The following is a 21,358-nucleotide window of genomic DNA, read 5'->3' on the forward strand; positions in this document are numbered from 1 at the left end:
TCTTAGGAAGTTTCAACAACTTACTGACAATACTTTTTGTAAAAGATGTGGTGAACCTGAAGTTCCACTAAGGACGCCATGAGGTAAAGCAATATACATGCACACACACCTCGGAGGAGCACTACTCGTGGTCCTCTCTCCTCTCTGTAGCTCAGCTGGTAGAGCACGGCGCTTGTAACGCCAAGGTAGTGGGTTCGATCCCCGGGACCACCCATACACAAAAAAAAAAATGTATGCACGCATGACTGTAAGTCGCTTTGGATAAAAGCGTCTGCTAAATGGCATATTATTAAAAGCAAACCTATTTCTCTAGCCCCCACAAACCACATGAACATTATCATGGCTAATTGAGCTCATTAACCAGGTGCAGCTAAAGAAGAAGATTAACCTAAACACAAATGGTCGAGTGGGTTGCTTAGCATCACCACGGCAACAAACATTAACAACGTCAGTTTTAATCACCCCGGCGGCACATCGTGACATTTTGCATGCTGCCGTTTGCTTTTTATTTCCTTTTTGAAAATTAGGCGTAAATAGCGGCCGAGGCTTCTGCCATCGCTCAAAAGGAAGCAAGAGAGAGGGGAGGAGAGGGACAAATCTATTAAAACACATTTGATTTTTTATTAAAGGCATCTCATTTGGCCTCAGCTCAACAATGTTATTTCATGGCTAATGACTCTCATTTCATCCTATTTGTTCACGGGGCATTGGGACTGGTGCGGTTGGGCCCTCCCTTGTAACACACAAAGGCCATATTTAAATAGGTTCTATTGGAGTAGGTATGGTCCCTCAACAATACATCCTACAGCAGCTGATGTGGTAGGCATGATGAGTGGAGCCACAAGAATAGACACAGTAGATCCATTCATAATTCTGAGCTCCATACTTCAGCCTGGTATGAGGTACGCATGCACACATCTATGAGTCCCAAATGGCACCCTATTCCCTATATAGTGCACTACTTTCGAACAAGGTCCTATATAGGGAATAAGGTACTATTTGGGATGAAGCCTACCATTCACAGGATCTGCTGTATTGAAGGAGTTTGAACATAATCATGGCTAGAATTGGAGCAGTGTTTTCTTCCAGGAAGTAATGCATAGCCTATAGTGTTGCTATCTCCTCTAAGTTGATTTGTGTCCTTGGGACATCATCTGCTTTAGGGTTCTAATACCTCACAAGGAATGTAAGCAGAAATGCATGAGTCTGCCAGAGAAGGCTTTGAAACCCCCTTGACTGTTTTGAGTTTAGAGTACAAGGCCACGCTTTTTGGTTTTTCAGTTTTCAATATTGTAGTCTCCCCAGACATTTGTTTTGTTTTGGTATTTTTGCATCTACAAACCTGATATCTGGGCCCCACATAGTTATGTTATCTTAAGTGTTTGTTTTTGTTGTTCAGGAACTTTGAACGCTGCACTTTACACCCTTGATCATATCTGTCTGCTTGACCTCGACCGCCAACGGACCGTTGTCTCTCTTGACCTCGTTTCTGTCGTCCGTTACCGTTTCTGTCGTCCGTTACCGTTTCTGTCGTCCGTTAACGTTTCTGTCGTCCGTTACCGAGTCAAGTGAGATACTCACAACTATTACAGAGGGGGTGTGTTTCATACCACAACGTTGTTTCCTTCCCTTCTGCCCTTGCTCCCATCACTGATCAAATGGTACTGGATAGTTTAAAACAATATGGTGGCAACTAGGTCTCAGCATTGTTTACAGCGGCCCAGTTGTCTCAAATCCATGAAGGAGAGGGAACAAGGACAAGGTGACTAGTGCAAAGGGAACAACTTTATGGAATGAAGAAGGGATGGAGGTTCCCCAGAAAGAGAGGTCACACTGGCCCGTTTTCTGGCCCATAGAAAAGCTCTGATGTAAACCAAGTGGGGTGGGCGTGCTGCCAGAACAGGAAGGCGGCCCCTGCGTCTTTAACCAGTTGTTTCCTGAGAGATAAGGGCCATGGAATGTGGCCTCCGGGGGGGCGGGGGGGGCCCTTCTGAAGTGGACCGCAAGGTCAGAAGTGTGAGAACTTGATTCGGCCGCTCTATTCGTCACCGTGGTAACGCAACAGAGCTGACGTGGCAAATATAGTCCCTCGCAGGTGCAGCCGTTAAAAAAACAACACACGATACAGACACCCTGTCATAGAAACCATGACTCCAGACACTCTCTACCATTCCCCTCCCTCCTCCTACCCGTGGGAAATGGAGGAGGAGACACTGTACAAGAACACTTTTTTTTTTTTTACATTCAAATGATTAGGTTGATCTTTACGAGGTGTGCACCCTCAAACAGTGGAGATCCAACCCACATAACATGCCTCATGGCTAAAGCATGCTCTCTGGAAGCCATGATGACTCAGGCCCCATTGTTTGAAAACGGTCCAAGGAAAGGGTCCATGTAACAGTAACCCAATCCTTTCCCCCCTCCGCCTCCCTGCCTCATGAGCTATGTTTGAAACCTGAACGCGTTGGCCGGGGCCCCTTAAACTGTACCAGCTGCCAGCTTCTCCCTCCTCTAACTAGATGTTCAATGAATGGGAGCACAGGAGTGTTGTCTATGTCTACCTTCCCATTCTCTGCTCTTCTCCCGAAGTGCACTTGCACGTTCCCTGACATGGATTTATTATCAATGGTGAAAACTCCCTCCAACCGACGCTTACACCAATTTGATGGTTTTAAATCTGTGACAGAGAGTGTTCAAGACAAGTGCACACTTTATGAAAGTGGTTCCCAAACTGTGGGACCATAGATTTTGTTGTAATGTTTGAGTCACTCAAATATCACATGAAAACACATTAGACATGGCAACATGTATAGAATTGCAAGAAAATGTGCTTTAAAACTGCAAAATGTTCTCTGCACCCCATGACAAAATGTGTAGAATTGCAGGAAATAAGCTTTAAACCTGTTAAATGTTCTCTCTGCCAACAAGAGGGGTGTGAACAGTTTGTGTCATGAACAGTGCTTGTTTCCATAGAAATAGATGTGGCGCACGTGCGCGGGGGCGGGCGAGGGGCGAGGGATGTCCCCCAATGCTGGAAGGGGGGCCTGAGAGAAAAAGATTATGGACCCCTTCGTTAGGAGAAGGCTAGAGCATTGGGACGCATCCTTGAATAGGATGATGGGAGCCTTCTTTATGATCACAGGAAGTGCACTGAGGATGCTGTTTGTTTGTGCCAACTGCCAACCTCTCACCCCTTCTCTTTCTCTCCTCTCCTCCCCTCTGCAGATTGCATTTGAGGTGGTGAGCACAGGACAACGAGGCCTACTGGCCATCAAGGACATCACACTGCAAGGCCACCAGTGCAGTAAGTCTCCACTGCCACATACACACACACACACACACACACACGCTCACACACAATGAATGTGGTATGTAGCACCCGTCCCTTGCGTGTCTCATAAGTCACCCAGTGCCACTCTTCAGGCCTCCATCTCCCTCTTCTCACATGTTATTGCTGTCACCTTCCGACCCATGTCTTTGCTATATAGTGAACTCAATATACAGTATATTCCTGGGCAACATATTTACAGTGCATTCCGAAAGTACTCAGACCCCTTGACTTTTTCCACGTTTTGTTACGTTACAGCCTTATTCTAAAATTGATTAAATAGTTTTTTCCCTCTCCAGAGATGTTCGATCGGGTTCAAGTCCGGGCTCTGGCTGGGCCACTCAAGGACATTCAGAGACTTGTCCCGAAGCCACTCCTGTGTTGTCTTGGCTGTGTGCTTAGGGTCGCTGTCCTGTTGGAAGGTGAACCTTCGTCCCAGTCTGAGGTCCTGAGCGCTCTGGAGAAGGTTTTCATCACGGATCTCTCTGTATTTTGCTCCGTTCATTTCCCCCCTCGATCCTGACTAGTCTCCCTGTCCATGCCGCTGAAAAACATTCCTACAGCATGATGCTGCCACCACCATGCTTCACCGTAGGGATGGTGCCAGGTTTCCTCCAGACGTGACACTTGGCATTCAGGGCAAAGAGTTCAATCTTGGTTTCATCAGACCAGAGAATCTTGTTTCTCAAATGTCTGAGAGTCCTTTAGGTGCCTCCAAGTGGGCTGTCATGTGCCTTTTACTGAGGAGTGGCTTCCGTCTGGCCACTCTACCATAAAGGCCTGATTGGTGGAGTGCTGCAGAGATGGTTGTCCTTCTGGAAGGTTCTCCCATCTCCACAGAGGAACTCTGGAGCTCTGTCAGTGACCATCTGGTTCTTGGTCACCTCCCTGACCAAGGCCCTTCTCCCCGATTTGCTCAGTTTGGCCGGGCGGCCAGCTCTAGGAAGAGTCTTGGTGGTTCCAAATTTCTTCCATTTAAGAATGATGGAGGCCACTGTGTTATTGGGGACCTTCAATGCTGCAGAAATATTTTGGTGCCCTTCCCCAGATCTGTGCGTCGACACAATCCTGTCTCGGAGCTCTACAAACAATTATTTCGACCTCATGGCTTGGTTTTTGCTCTGACATGCACTGTCAACTGTGAGACCTTATATAGACAGGTGTGTGCCTTTCCAAATCATGTCCAGTCAATTGAATTTACCACATCTCAAGGATGATCAATGGAAACAGGATGTACCTGAGCTCAATTTCGAGTCTCATAGTAAATTTGCAAAAAATTCTACAAATCTGTTTTATTTTTGTCATTATGGGGTATTGTGTGTAGATTGAGGCAAACAATTAATTTAATCCATTTTAGAATAAGGCTGTACTGTAACAAAGTGGGAAAAATAAAGGGTGCCTGAATACTTTCCGAATGTACTGTACAGTCCTGTGACATGAACGAAGACAGAATTATACTACACAAGCTGTCAAATTAAATATGTATTTTTGAATCAATGGCAAAAGGACTGGATGGGAGCAAGCTTCTTGTCATTCCCCTCCTCTCCAGGAAAGGCTCCGGTTCCACAATCCTCCCCCAGATCTGTGTGAATAAGCTAGGTTAATTACCTCCGATAGAACGGCCAAATCTGCTTCGCCATGTAGCCAGGCACGGAGGAACACCACTCCACAAAGAATGTGGGATGATTACGAGTGCGTGGTAAAGCACACATACCACACACATTATGTTGAATGAAGTTATAATTTAGTTGTTTTACTAACAACGTCACTAGCCTAGACACGTGTGTGACTTTCCAACTGCTCTCGACAGATTAAGTGTCAAGATAGAGGGGGCCTTAGACTCTTCAAAGTTTGGCCTCGGTCCACGTTTGTTTTCCAGGTGAAGCAAGGCAATACCATTAGCCCTCAACTCCAAAGACTGGGGGAGTGCTGAGCTGGGAGATATCAGGGCCGCCGCGTTACTTCACAAGAGTTGTTTTAATTGCCTACCACAGAGTTCCGTGGCGTGCATTCTAGTGTACCTCGTCTCAGATATCAGAATCAAGGTCGTCGCCAACTACAGCCCGCGCGCCTCGAACACAGAGACAAGGGGGAACTAATTAAAAACTAATTTCTATAATTTCATTAGCATTGACTTTCATCCGTGCATTAGTGAGGTAGTGATCCCACCTACCATTATATATTCCGATTGACCCAGATTCCCCAGCCACGTCGGCTTTGTTGTTTGTTCAGCTGCCAAACTATTAAGGAGTAAGGGGACAACCCACCCAACCCTACACACCGTATCAACAAGTTTACATTGTGTGTTTATTTGATCGTGGCCAAAACGCAGGGAGCTCTGAACACTGAACAGAGAGTTTTTGGCTCCATTTTGATTTGCAACCTGACCCCTCCGCCCTCTTCCTCCCCTCCTCCCCCTTTTGCTTTTTCCCATTACTGCTGCGTTGGTGAAAACTTTCTTCCAATATCCTTGAACTCTGGAGAGAGTCGAAAGGTTTATACTTCCCCCGGCTAAAATATTTTCACCACAGCTTGCCTCCTGACCTTTCTCCACTGTAATATCCTAATTGAAAACGCTGTCCCAGAGACTCCTCCTGGGAAGAAGGTAAAAATAAAAAAAGTGTAAGGATCCATTTTGTGATTGAATCTCAGGAGATTTCTCCCCCGCTTGGCTCAAGAGATCAGACCAAGGTTAACGCCAATGGAGAATAAATGTGATTTGTTTTTGGTAGGATTGAAAGATAATTGGCAGTTTTTAGTATGAGTTGCGGCAGATGCCATATAAATGCTTGGCTTACTGGAGAAATTGAGAAAAGGTGAATTCGGGAAAAAAATGGCCACAAATGACCAATCTCAATAAGAATGAAACTGTTAGACTCAAAGGAAATTAAACTGAAAGTGGATGAGACGACAATACGTGCAACTACTGTATTTATCATGTTTAATATGGTTTTGGTTATTGTATACATCTCCGTCTCTCTTCGTCTCTTGCAGTGAGCACCCCCCACTTTCTCCATATCAAAGGTGTAGAGGTCAACGCCAGGCAGACCGCCACATTCCAGTGCACAGTTAACGGTCGACCGCAAGACAGCCATAACCTCTGGTTACAGGTGAGTCCATTTTGATCTTAACACTCGGAGCGCCGGAATTCCATAACTACTAGATGGTCATTCAGTTGATATTTCAATTGTGTACATATTCCATAATAAATAATACATTGCTAAATGAATGCATTTATTATGTTAAAATAGGTAATAAGAAACCTCAGGACACCAAATGAAACATTTATTTTACACTTGAAATTCAGTTTTTTTGTTTAAACTAATGAAAATGTTATGTTCTTTCAAATATTTACATTACTTACCTAAGACCTTCATAAACACAACCAAATTACATCGACACGAAGAGGTGTCCAACGAGGCCAGGCTTAAATAGTTTTATTAGATTGCCGGCTGTTGGTAATCCTTGAGGCCCGGCTATTCTACTGTTAAATATGCATAAGGTCATTTTGACTGTCATGGCACTTTGAGGATGAAATGCTGAGAACGTGTTTGTCTTTTATGATATTTAATGTAAAAGTACTGCTAGTCAGGCACAGGTTGGTTCAAGGTTTTTATTGAAATAAAGCATTAAACAGTCCAGTTGTGGTCATTTTAGATCCTAAGTGTGTCACCATGTTGCGGTCACATGAAGGCAAACTGCCATTACCGGACTCCTTGTCAAACATGCCACTGTCATCTGCATATCAGTGTGTTGTGCAGAGGTTGACGGTGTGTGAGTTAGTCATTCCTCTTACCGAACGCCTTTAATCCTTGTTAACGGCAGAGATTAAACACTAGCATTAAGTGAAATCCCCCGGGTGACAGTAATGAAGAAATATTCCTGAAAACAAATGGCCCCAATCTGGCGTGTGTGCATGCGCGGTCTGTGTGTGTATGGTGACAGCTGTGGGGGAGCCGGGGATGTGTGTGTATGGTGACAGCTGTGGGGGAGCCGGGGATGTGTGTGTATGGTGACAGCTGTGGGGGAGCCGGGGATGTGTGTGTATGGTGACAGCTGTGGGGGGAGCCGGGGATGTGTGTGTATGGTGACAGCTGTGGGGGAGCCGGGGATGTGTGTGTATGGTGACAGCTGTGGGGGAGCCGGGGATGTGTGTGTATGGTGACAGCTGTGGGGGAGCCGGGGATGTGTGTGTATGGTGACAGCTGTGGGGGAGCCGGGGATGTGTGTGTATGGTGACAGCTGTGGGGGAGCCGGGGATGTGTGTGTATGGTGACAGCTGTGGGGGAGCCGGGGATGTGTGTGTATGGTGACAGCTGTGGGGGAGCCGGGGATGTGTGTGTGCAGACAGAAGACCAAACAGCGCAGCTCTCGCTGACAGGATCCTCTGTCCCTCTCTCTCCAAACAGACCAGGAGACCAACACACACAGCCTGCTGATACACCACTTGTGGCATTGCCCTAAGCTGTGTTTGACCCCCTCTTCCAGTTTCATGCGTCACATGAAAACAATAGGAGGATATCTCCTCTTCACATGAAGACCCAGTGCTCTGTTTGGTCTGTGTTCCTCTCTCCCGTCTGAACTCTTTGACCGTTAACAGTTCAGATTGACCTCTCTGTGACCGTCTGCAACGGTGCGTTTCCTTTTTCCCAGGAGGACTAGACTAGCGTTGCCTGCCAGGTAGCCTCGTACTCCTCTCCCATACATAAACACACCAGCGGAATGGAAACCTGCTGGTTAGCACAGGGAGAACGGCAGCGGTGGTGTTAGACCCCGTAGCCCGCAGGCACTCTTCACTCGGCCTCAGCACTAGTGTTTACAGTATGCCGTGTGTGGAGATTTGAAATCGCTACAGTCTGCAGTACAATCTATTGTAGTCTAGTCTACACCATGCTGGCAGTGTTGAGTTCATAAACAAAGTTTGACGAGTCACTGCAGAAGACACATTTTGGCATCTGTCAAATGAGGGGAACCATTTTGGATGGGGGATGTTTTTATTGACACAGCATTCCTAATGTACATTTACATGACCGGTTTGTTGCTGTATATTTTCCTACCAGGGTATCGGAGGGAGACAGACCCCGATGAGAGAGACCAAGCCGGTGAACTCCCGCCGCTACATCGCCGTGTTCGACGTGGAGAACACCACCAAGGAAGACTCGGGCCGCTACCGCTGCATCGTCCACTCAGACAAGGGCGTGGGCGTGTCCAGTTACGCCGACCTCACCGTCAAACGTAAGTCACATTCTGTTTGTACCTCACAAAAGACTCGTAATGTTTCCTCAAATAGATATTCACCCCAATTTAAGATGACAGCCAAAGAGTTATATGAAATTACTTTTCACATTAGCTTATAATCCGCTCCAATAATTTAGTTAATTCGTTCAACCAGTCCCAAATTAACCATGCTCTCAGTTACAAGCCAGTCTGTCATTGTATTGTATATTTTCCAATGTCCAGGCCAGGAGTGGGCCTCTCTCTCTCTCTAATCTCCATAGCTCAGGTTCAAGTGATTGTACTCTACGTCTCTCTCGCTCTCAGTCAGCTCGCTGTGAGGGATAGCTCTAATCCTGACCGGCTAGATAGAGACCTGTCAACCACTCTCAAATAGCCCCTGTGTTTGTGTGTGTCCACCAGCACATGTTGCCATGGCAGCAGACTCCGGCGGCAGCCTCACTGACCGTCTCAGAGGAGGAGTGTATAGCACACAGCAGTGTGTGTGTGTGCATATATGTGTACTGCTGTACAATGGTTATATATCAGACCTGTCAATGCAAATGAGGCCTGGCGTGTTGGAGTGTGCCATAGTAAATCTCCCTCCACTAGGTTGTGTGGAGGAACGATGCATGATGGCTGCCTCCTTCACCATGTCAAATTATGCATCATCATTTAAACGCCATTACCAAAGATGCCCGTCCTTCTTACCTAATTGGGATGTATTAGAACAGCTACAACCAATTCCCTCTTATTCCTTTTATTAGTTTAAATTGAGTCGTCTACATTTTTCAACCCAGCAGTTTGTCCCCCTCTCCTAAATGAAATATTAGATCAGTGAAATAGTACATTTCTATGCATTTGCCATCGCCGACTCGCTCCAGGGTCCTTTTTCCCACCCGTTTTTTTTCATCCAATTACTTGTGTTTTGTCTAGAGAAGACTTGTGGCAGGGAAGCGCTACACAGCTCTCCTCTGTCTCTGAGTTGGAGTTAGTGACCCTACTGCCATGGGCCCGTATTCACAGTCTGAGTAAGAGTGCTGATCTAGGATCAGTTTTTTAGATTACAATGAATAAGATTATATGAAGAGGAGGGCCTGATCCTAGATGATCAGCCCTCCTACTCTGAGACGCTTCTTGAATACGGGCCCTGATCTAGCCGAGGACCCAGGAACAGTATTTAACACTGCTCTGGGCTTACAGGACTGAGCCTGCGAGGTAAGGGCTGGGGTTGGTAATCATTAACATTGTACTGGGGCCTATCAGGTCCCAGGGAGAGCCATTACTCTACCACTACTGCCAGTTAGAGGCCATTATTTTTATATATATATATATATATAAAAAAAAATTTTTTACCAGGTACAGTGGAGAAAAAAAGTATTTAGTCAGCCACCAATTGTGCAAGTTCTCCCACTTAAAAATATGAGAGAGGCCTGTAATTTTCATCATAGGTACACGTCAACTATGACAGACAAAATGAGAAAAAAAAATCACATTGTAGGATTTTGAATGAATTTATTTGCAAATTATGGTGGAAAATAAGTATTTGGTCAATAACAAAAGTTTCTCAATACTTTGTTATACTGTATACCCTTTGTTGGCAATGACACAGGTCAAACGTTTTCTGTAAGTCTTCACAAGGTTTTCACACACTGTTGCTGGTATTTTGGCCCATTCCTCCATGCAGATCTCCTCTAGAGCAGTGATGTTTTGGGGCTGTCGCTGGGCAACATGGACTTTCAACTCCCTCCAAAGATTTTCTATGGGGTTGAGATCTGGAGACTGGCTAGGCCACTCCAGGACCTTAAAATGCTTCTTACGAAGCCACTCCTTCGTTGCCCGGGCGGTGTGTTTGGGATCATTGTCATGCTGAAAGACCCAGCCACATTTAATCTTCAATGCCCTTGCTGATGGAAGGAGGTTTTCACTCAAAATCGCACGATACATGGCCCCATTCATTCTTTCCTTTACACGGATCAGTCGTCCTGGTCCCTTTGCAGAAAAACAGCCCAAAGCATGATGTTTCCACCCCCATGCTTCACAGTAGGTATGGTGTTCTTTGGATGCAACTCAGCATTCTTTGTCCTCCAAACACGACTGAGTTGAGTTTTTACCAAAAAGTTCTATTTGGTTTCATCTGACCATATGACATTCTCCCAATCCTCTTCTGGATCATCCAAATGCAAACTTCAGACGGGCCTGGACATGTACTGGCTTAAGCAGGGGGACACGTCTGGCACTGCAGGATTTGAGTCCCTGGCGGCGTAGTGTGTTACTGATGGTAGGCTTTGTTACTTTGGTCCCAGCTCTCTGCAGGTCATTCACTAGGTCCCCCCGTGTGGTTCTGTGATTTTTGCTCACCGTTCTTGTGATCATTTTGACCCCACGAGGTGAGATCTTGCGTGGAGCCCCAGATCGAGGGAGATTATCAGTGGTCTTGTATGTCTTCCATTTCCTAATAATTGCTCCCACAGTTGATTTCTTCAAACCAAGCTGCTTACCTATTGCAGATTCAGTCTTCCCAGCCTGGTGCAGGTCTACAATTTTGTTTCTGGTGTCCTTTGACAGCTCTTTGGTCTTGGCCATAGTGGAGTTTGGAGTGTGACTGTTTGAGGTTGTGGACAGGTGTCTTTTATACTGATAACAAGTTCAAACAGGTGCCATTAATACAGGTAACGAGTGGAGGACAGAGGAGCCTCTTAAAGAAGAAGTTACAGGTCTGTGAGAGCCAGAAATCTTGCTTGTTTGTAGGTGACCAAATACTTATTTTCCACCATAATTTGCAAATAAATTCATAAAAAATCCTACAATGTGATTTTCTGGATTTTTTTTCCTCAATTTGTCTGTAATAGTTGACGTGTACCTATGATGACAATTACAGGCCTCTCATCTTTTTTTAAGTGGGAGAACTTGCACAATTGGTGGCTGACTAAATACTTTTTTTCCCCCACTGTAAGTTGACTGAGAACACATTCTCATTTACAGCAACGACCTGGGGAATAGTTACAGGGGAGAGGAGGGGGGATGAATGAGCCAGTATATGATCTGGCAGGCTATATCATCCACCTGGTATCATACCTACTGCCAGTTAGAGGCCGTTATATGATCTGGCAGGCTATATTATCCACCTGGTACTCTACCTACTGCCAGTTAGAGGCCGTTATATGATCTGGCAGGCTATATTATCCACCTGGTACTCTACCTACTGCACAGGTGTATGTTAACCCTTTAGATTCTGTTTTAGATCTGCACCTTTGGTTTTGGATGTTGATACATTGATTAGTTTAGTTTAGTTTGCAGTGAATGTCACGTTTGGCTTTGACTTTGGTTGTAGTTCATGGTGTTGAGTGCAGTCTCTTAAGGTGGACTGCTTGGTCAGAGTGTGACCAGGTCACAAGGGAGGGATTGGCTTAGCATACAGCTCAGAACAGTGCCTTAAAACCTCTTAAGGATTGGACTCTTTTCTTCCATTTCTGCCAAAATGACATACCCAAATCTAACTGCCTGTAGCTCAGGACCTGAAGCAAGGATATGCATATTATTGATACCATTTGAAAGGAAACACTTTGAAGTTTGTGGAAATGTGAAATTAATGTAGGAGAATATAACACATTAGATCTGGTAAAAGATAATACAAACAAAAAAACATGCGTTTTCTATATATTTTTTTGTTGAATCAGTTTTGAAATGCAAGAAAAGGGCCAGACAGTGATGTAGGAATCTAGGTGTAGTGTATATTTTGTCCACAAGATGGCAGCATTGTGTGTGCGAAGTTTCCGACTGATCCAGTTAAGGATTACATCACTACACAATATTTTGTATTAAGTCAGCCAGGAGTTTTCCCAAATGTTCCGAATTGGTCAATTTATACATTTTCAAGTACATAACTATAGACAACATACAAAAATGCTATGGTAATAAAATGTTTTAGTTTACACACTCCCAGGAATGTCATACATGATGGATCATTAGCTTCCCTACAGAAAATTCACTAACCTTCACACATCTAATTGGCCGGGGTGATCCAGAGCAGGGGGTCAAACTGTAGAACCCAGTTCCTACATTTGAATATAAAAATGGATTTTATCAAACAAAACTATGCTACATTTTATCTCTGGGAACCTCAGGATGACAAATCAGAGCAAGATTACTGAATGTAAGTACATTATTTACCTTCAGAGGTGAATGTATCAAACTAGTTGCCGTGACAAAAGCGTTTTGTTGTTGTGCACTATCCTCAAACAATTGCATGGTATTTTTTTTAGCTGTAATAGCTACTGTAAATTGGACACTGCCGTTAGATTAACAAGAAGTTAAGCTTTCTGCCAATATAAGACATGTCTATGTCCCGGAAAGTTGGCTGCTGTTTACAATGCCGTTCTAGTCACATATCGCATATTGAGCAGCCACCGTCCCGGTATAGGCACACCGATCCTGTAGAGGTTTTAACCATACCTAGTCACATACGGAAAACTCATTATAACATATGTACATATATGCAGGGGAATTCAAACTGTATTTACATATACAGTGGGGAGAACAAGTATTTGATACACTGCCGATTTTGCAGGTTTTCCTACTTACAAAGCATGTAGAGGTCTGTAATTTTGATCATGTGATTTTCTGAACTTTTGTTTTAGATTCCGTCTCTCACAGTTGAAGTGTACATATGATAAAAATTACAGACCTCTACATGCTTTGTAAGTAGGAAAACCTGCAAAATCGGCAGTGTATCAAATACTTGTTCTCCCCACTGTATGTCCAGAATATATTTATGAAATATATATAACTTGAGCACGTCATAGAATATGTATGTAAATATATTTGTCAATATATTAGGCTTCGGTATGGATCAGTAGCTTAGTTATACACTGCACCCCTAGAATGAACAAAAGCTCTCTTTCTGAACCGACCTGACCTCCATATTGCACCATCACTGCCTGGGGTTATTTTATAACTACTGCATGTGAATCACACAGTAGTAGAGTCTTCAAGTCCTTACCTAGGCTAGCCACTGGCTTAGTTTACACTGTCCTCCTCCCTACTCGTTCACTCCCTCAGTATTGTGGATGGCTAGCACAGGCACACTAGAAGTGCACTCACAGAACATCCATCTGTTGTCATTGCTCTTCCATATGTGTATATTCTTAATTCCATTCCTTACTTAGATTGTGTGTTTTGGGTATATGTTGTGAAATTGTTAGATATTACTTGTTAGATATTACTGCACTGTCGGAGCTAGAAACACAAGCATTTCGCTACACCCACAATAACATCTGCTAAACACGTGTATGTGACAAATAAAATGTGATTTGATTTTGATCTCTCTGACCCTGTGCCTAACCCCTCTCCAAATATTGAACCATAATCACTTCACCATAATGGGACCCAGTAGGGGAGTGTACATGAGCATACACAGCCCATTGGACAGGGACCAGTTGGAAGTCATCTGGGGAACCATGCGGACTGACCAGCCAGTAACACTCTATATATAGCCTGTTTAGGGTAGGGCGCTGTGGCCACTGGGAGGGTGTGGCTGGCAGCAGGTGCTAGCTAGAGGCACAGCAGTGTTTAGCTTATAGTCCCTCTCCGAGCCACATGGTTGCTGCTTGCTCAGCACTACGGCAACATGCCACGGCGACAGCTGAGCGCCACGACAACCACACGGCGACCACACGTGGACTCGCTCGCTCCCACGAGCTGACTCTTTGAACAAGGGAACTCTTCTATGATCTCTGGGTTGTTGTGAAAGTGGGACTTTGTAGTTCAACTGTAAATATGAAGGATGGCTCTTTCATTGTTGGGCAATTTCGGCAGACTCTATCAAATGCTCAGTGTTTGAAAGAAAACAAGCACTCTTACCATACAGATTGGTGACGCCTATAATGTCATCCATTCCAACCCCAGCACTTTGATGCTGTTTAGTCATTACTGATGGTCGATACCCACGTAGAGTGGACAGGGAGTGAGGCCTGACACATCACAGGGCATCACAAGGTACTCGTCAGTACGATGTGGCTCCAACCTTTTGTTTTCCCATTCTGCTACGCGTCAGCGGCCGTGGCGGATCGATTGCCGGGATCCCAACGCTGAAGGAGCTGATGTCTTATTTCTCTTCCTCCCCCCAACCCAAACAAAATGACAGATGTGGTATCGACTGACCGGAGATGGCGACTCGTCTCGCCACCAGAGCCCCTGCTAGAACACCTTACAAGCCCTGCCGTCTAAATCTGCCCCACAGCCAGATTGAACTGTCACCATCTAAAAGTAAATCCGAGGCGACGATGAGGTGGCATCGCTCTCTCTCACCCTCTATTTCGCACTGTCTCTCATTCTCTCTTTCTCTCTGTCTCTCTCTGCTTCTGGAGACAATAAAATGTTTTTATTTGGCGTGTGAGCAAGTACACCTGTTTTCTGTCTGAGAACAGATAAATCAGTCAGTACCCCAGGGATCACGTCGGCTGGCTGGACCATGATCACGTCGGCTGGCTTGTAAACCCAGGCCTGATATGTGTATATAGTGGTGTGAACGGGACAGAGGAAGAGAAAGGGGTGTGATATGCAGGGAAGGTTGAGAGAGAGAGAGAGAGAATACAATATCCTGATGAGTGTAAATCACAATTCAGTCAGACTTCACCCCTCCAGTGGACACATTACAGACAGAGGTCTGGAGCTGTATTTCACAAAGTGAGTGCTGATCTAGGATCAGGTCCCACCTGTCCATCTCATTCGTTGTAATCTAAAAGTCACAAATGGTCCTAGATCAGCACTGCTACTGTGAGACTCTTGATACATATGGCCCCTTGCCAGACAGAGACAGACATTCTGTCCTTTCCATCTCATAGACACATTATGAGGCCAGGCTTACACCTGCCCCGGCCAGGCAGCCAGGAAGACGGATGAGCTATTACTTCACCAGTAATTGGTGTTCTCCCTGGTTCCAATCGATATCAGCGGACATGTTTGTGTGAACTACACACCTCTGGCAGCGACAAAATACTCAGGTCCTGTTTTTTTTTTTAGAAGTCGTGATGTCTCAATATTGTATGGGAATAAGATGACTGTTAAATACAGATCTTAATTTGATCACTCTTTTGTTGCTGAGAATTGTCCTGCACCACAGGAAATGCAAATGAGCTTTGTGATTTACATAAATTCACTAAAAACCCACACTAACACACAGTTATATTAACAGTATTGCACTTTTCATGTAGCCTACTTTTGGCCAGCTAATAGACTAACCACCGATCAAGCAACATTATGGACGAAAGGTTCAAATCCTGTTGCTGCAGCATTATTTTGCTGTGACAATATAGGTCAAATTAAGATCCTACATCTGTAATTGAATATACTGTATTTAGGGTATACTTAAGGAAAATGTCCTCATGCGCCTTCTACAGTGGGGAGAACAAGTATTTGATACACTGCCGATTTTGCAGGTTTTCCTACTTACAAAGCATGTAGAGGTCTGTAATTTTGATCATAGGTACACTTCAACTGTGAGAGACGGAATCTAAAACAAAATTCCAGAAAATCACATTGTATGATTTTTAAGTAATTAATTTGCATTTTATTCCATGACATAAGTATTTGATCACCTACCAACCAGTAAGAATTCCGGCTCTCACAGACCTGTTTTCTTTAAGAAGCCCTCCTGTTCTCCACTCATTACCTGTATTAACTGCACCTGTTTGAACTCGTTACCTGTATAAAAGACACCTGTCCACACACTCAATCAAACAGACTCCAACCTCTCCACAATGGCCAAGACCAGAGAGCTGTGTAAGGACATCAGGGATAAAATTGTAGACCTGCACAAGGCTGGGATGGGCTACAGGACAATAGGCAAGCAGCTTGGTGAGAAGGCAACAACTGTTGGCGCAATTATTAGAAAATTGAAGAAGTTCAAGATGACGGTCAATCACCCTCGGTCTGGGGCTCCATGCAAGATCTCACCTCGTGGGGCATCATGAGGAAGGTGAGGGATCAGCCCAGAACTACACGGCAGGACCTGGTCAATAACCTGAAGAGAGCTGGAACCACAGTCTCAAAGAAAACCATTAGTAACACACTACGCCGTCATGGATTAAAATCCTGCAGCGCACGCAAGGTCCCCCTGCTCAAGCCAGCGCATGTCCAGGCCCGTCTGAAGTTTACCAATGACCATCTGGATGATCCAGAGGAGGAATGGGAGAAGGTCATGTGGTCTGATGAGACAAAAATATAGCTTTTTGTTCTAAACTCCACTCGCTGTGTTTGGAGGAAGAAGAAGGATGAGTACAACCCCAAGAACACCATCCCAACCGTGAAGCATGGAGGTGGAAACATCATTCTTTGGGGATGCTTTTCTGCAAAGGGGACAGGACGACTGCACCGTATTGAGGGGAGGATGGATGGGGCCATGTATCGCGACATCTTGGCCAACAACCTCCTACCCTCAGTAAGAGCATTGAAGATGGGTCGTGGTTGGGTCTTCCAGCATGACAATGACCCGAAACACACAGCCAGGGCAACTAAGGAGTGGCTCCGTAAGAAGCATCTCAAGGTCCTGGAGTGGCCTAGCCAGTCTCCAGACCTGAACCCAATAGAAAATCTTTGGAGGGAGCTGAAAGTCTGTATTGCCCAGCGACAGCCCCGAAACCTGAAGGATCTGGAAAAGGTCTGTATGGAGGAGTGGGCCAAAATCCCTGCTGCAGTGTGTGCAAACCTGGTCAAGACCTACAGGAAACGTATGATCTCTGTAATTGCAAACAAAGGTTTCTGTACCAAATATTAAGTTCTGCTTTTCTGATGTATCAAATACTTATGTCATGCAATAAAATGCAAATTAATTACTTAAAAATCATACAATGTGATTTTCTGGATTTTTGTTTTAGATTCCGTCTCTCACAGTTGAAGTGTACCTATGAAAAAAATTACAGACCTCTACATGCTTTGTAAGTAGGAAAACCTGCAAAATCGGCAGTGTATCAAATACTTGTTCTCCCCACTGTATATAAAAAACAGTGTTATTGGAAAGAACCTGGATAACTCAACTGGACTTTTCTAAGATAAAATCCTCACAGGGACATTAGTCACTAGATTGTCTGATATCCAAGTCTTATCTATTTAGTTACTTTAGGGATAATAAATGCACCTGAGTTCTCAGACTTAGTCATACAGTCACCAAGACACCTGACTGGCCTGTCGGACAGGCTATCATCAGGGTAAAGACTAATTACAGCGCAAGTCACTAGCTGTGTGTGTGTGTGTGTGACAGAAGGATTGACAGTCCCATTCATGTGAGACACTCATCACGCAAGAACAGAGGGAGAGGAGAGGGGCCTTCTCAAACTTCAAAGGCCAACACTGGGCTGTGTTTAGACCGAACATGCTGATGCTGACATGTACTTACTAGTCATAGCTGTAGGACAGCGTCACATGTCCATGGAAGTCGAGTCAGTCACTCCCTAGACTAGACAAAGAAAAACCCCTGACCCTTAGTCATAGAACAACAGACAAAAAAAAACATTGAAAAAACATTCACCATCACAATGGGCAGGAATTGTCTCATTGTCTTATCGTCGACGATTGAACACGATAGACTGGCTTTGGTACAATGAATCCTTCTCAGAGGTCTCTTCGGGAAGACAAAGAGGAAAGAGAGATGGGTGGAGGAGAGGGAGATTATTGAAATGGGTCACGGGAGAAATGGAGCAGGACCAGTGGGAGTGATGAGTAATGGGATTCAGGTTGGCTGTTCTATTGGCGAAGGTCAGGAAATTAATTGGTTTAACTCATTACCTCGCTTTTGATCTCTCTTCGTTTCACTGTGCTCTCCGCATCAGCCCGTTACTCCTGGCTTTGTGCGAGGCACCGCCACTACAATCACTTAATTGCTCTTCCTTAAGATTTAAGCTTCCGAGATCATGCTAACATGTTTTCTGTTTCTCTACAGACTCAAGTTGGATGTAATTGAGAATGTTGCTCTCTATTCTGTTCTATTTGCAGAGTAAACCAGTGGTATTTGCATAGTTTTAGTGTATTTATCTACGCTCACTGCAGGTTTAGCGCAGGGTGCCATTTGCCATCTCCCTTGTATGGCAGAGCCAAGATGAATCATCAAGAAACAGAACACATATTTGCAATGTAATATCAGTTCCTGGGACCATATGAATGAAAGCCCCTAGAGAATGAATATAAAGTCTCTCTAGGGATAAAATAATTCCTATATTATAAAGAATGAAAGTAACTGTCCTGTTTTCCCCAATTTTCTATTAAATATTACCTATAATTAATGACAATATGAGTGAAATAGTTTTTCTTCGATGACATCCACTATGAGGAAGTAGCAATCATTTTTGAAACGGTCTGTTTGACATACAAGTTTGCGGTGGGGTTTGTGAGGTGTTTCTTTTCCTCCTATTTATGCTTTGGCCACATATACGAGTATAGGATAAGTCAACAACATTATTTGGGTATGAGTTAACAGAATATTTTACTGGACAGTTACGTTAACCTTGGTAGATAAACACAGTATTTATCCACCAATTGAAATGACCATTTAAGACTCCTCATCTAACCCTCATCTCTTCCTCTTTGTCCCCCAGAGCCCCCGGTGCCCATCGCTCCGCCCCAGCTCACCGCCGTGGGTGCAACCTACCTGTGGATCCAGCTCAATGCCAACTCCATCAATGGGGATGGGCCCATCGTGGAGCGGGAGGTCGAGTACCGCATGGTGGCGGGCAGCCTCATCGACAACCAGCCCGTGGACAAAGCCACACACAAGATCGGCCACCTGGACCCCGACACGGAGTACGAGATCAGCGTGCTGCTCACCCGGCCCCTGGACGGAGGAACGGGGGCCCCCGGACCCCCTCTGAGGGCCAAGACCAAGTGTGCCGGTGAGTCCCATGCAAAGACATACATACACACACACACACCCCATTAGAGTAGGAGAAGGCCCTTTCTCCATGTAATAATGTATGGTGTTGTACAGTTACATACTAGCAGTTATACAGTACATAGTGTAGTGGTACAATATTTACAGCACAGTCATACATTATGCAGTTGGACCCTGTCTCTATACAGTGGTGCTTGCTTACTTACGGCTGTTCATTGACATTTACTTGAATGGTAAGTGGGGCAATAAATACACCACTTTAGCAACACGCAATGTACATTCATACTTTACTCCATTGCAGTGAGGCCCTTTGATAAAATGACAAAGTAATGCAATGAATAGCCCGGTACTACATACTTAACATGTTATGCAATAACACATCTGAAGAATACTTTACATAATCACATACTACAAATTAAAATACACTTACTGGCAAACACCACAGTCACACTCAACATTCTCAACTACCTGTTTCATGGAGCAGACGTCAATACTCTACATGATCCATGCGAATGTCTGAGTTACAAATTTCATGGATGGATCTCACGTTCAGCCCATAGGGCCTTAGGGGCTTGCAGTGTCTGGCCGTTCACCCTCCACCCACACACAGCTTAATTTCCCCCTGGGTCTGTCTAGGTGACCACAGGGGCTGATGGAGCAGACTAAGCCCTCTGCAATAGTCTGAATCAACACAAAATGTAAAGGCCTTGTGAGGAATGTGGGCGCAGGAGAAGTGCAATCTCCTGTCTCCACTCTCCCTGTAGCAGGAGGTCCACTCTCCCTATAGCAGGAGGTCCACTCTCCCTGTAGCAGGAGGTCCACTCTCCCTGTAGCAGGAGGTCCACTCTCCCTGTAGCAGGAGGTCCACTCTCCCTGTAGCAGGAGGTCCACTCTCCCTGTAGCAGGAGGTCCACTCTCCCTGTAGCAGGAGGTCCACTCTCCCTGTAGCAGGAGGTCCACTCTTCCTGTAGCAGGAGGTCCACTCTCCGTAGCCTGTAGCAGGAGGTCCACTCTCCGTAGCCTGTAGCAGGAGGTCCACTCTCCGTAGCCTGTAGCAGGAGGTCCACTCTCCGTAGCCTGTAGCAGGAGGTCCACTCTCCGTAGCCTGTAGCAGGAGGTCCACTCTCCGTAGCCTGTAGCAGGAGGTCCACTCTCCGTAGCCTGTAGCAGGAGGTCCACTCTCCGTAGCCTGTAGCAGGAGGTCCACTCTCCGTAGCCTGTAGCAGGAGGTCCACTCTCCGTAGCCTGTAGCAGGAGGTCCACTCTCCGTAGCCTGTAGCAGGAGGTCCACTCTCCGTAGCCTGTAGCAGGAGGTCCACTCTCCGTAGCCTGTAGCAGGAGGTCCACTCTCCGTAGCCTGTAGCAGGAGGTCCACTCTCCGTAGCCTGTAGCAGGAGGTCCACTCTCCGTAGCCTGTAGCAGGAGGTCCACTCTCCGTAGCCTGTAGCAGGAGGTCCACTCTCCGTAGCCTGTAGCAGGAGGTCCACTCTCCGTAGCCTGTAGCAGGAGGTCCACTCTCCGTAGCCTGTAGCAGGAGGTCCACTCTCCGTAGCCTGTAGCAGGAGGTCCACTTTCCGTAGCCTGTAGCAGGAGGTCCACTTTCCGTAGCCTGTAGCAGGAGGTCCACTTTCCGTAGCCTGTAGCAGGAGGTCCACTTTCCGTAGCCTGTAGCAGGAGGTCCACTTTCCGTAGCCTGTAGCAGGAGGTCCACTTTCCCTGTAGCAAGAGGTCTGGGTGGCCAGTGCTTCCTTCACAGTAAAGCATGCCTGTTGGCTTTTAAGTCAAGTGTTTAACATTCTTTCCCACAGGGATGTACAACATCTATCAGCATGATATGCAAGCATACATTAGATTTCTCTATTATAATTCTGGACTACCATGAAAATGAGTGTGGTGCTGGATATGATCAGGTCTTGGTATGTGAGGTTTGGTAG

General features: G+C 45.4%; 1 protein-coding gene across 14 annotated transcripts in view; it reads left to right on the forward strand.

Moving 5' to 3' along the window:
* ptprma (protein tyrosine phosphatase receptor type Ma) overlaps window positions 1-21,358 on the forward strand; it is a 260,636-nt gene that overhangs the window by 94,341 nt on the left and 144,937 nt on the right. For all 14 annotated transcript variants that reach the window (XM_041879910.2, XM_041879912.2, XM_041879922.2 and 11 more), the window contains exons 4-7: window positions 3,226-3,304; window positions 6,323-6,438; window positions 8,389-8,563; window positions 19,132-19,425. In XM_041879910.2, the coding sequence (XP_041735844.2) occupies window positions 3,226-3,304; window positions 6,323-6,438; window positions 8,389-8,563; window positions 19,132-19,425 (664 nt within the window). The remainder of the gene's footprint in view (window positions 1-3,225; window positions 3,305-6,322; window positions 6,439-8,388; window positions 8,564-19,131; window positions 19,426-21,358) is intronic.

This window comes from Coregonus clupeaformis, chromosome 7 (genome assembly GCF_020615455.1).
Source record: "Coregonus clupeaformis isolate EN_2021a chromosome 7, ASM2061545v1, whole genome shotgun sequence".
Lineage (NCBI taxonomy): Eukaryota > Metazoa > Chordata > Actinopteri > Salmoniformes > Salmonidae > Coregonus > Coregonus clupeaformis.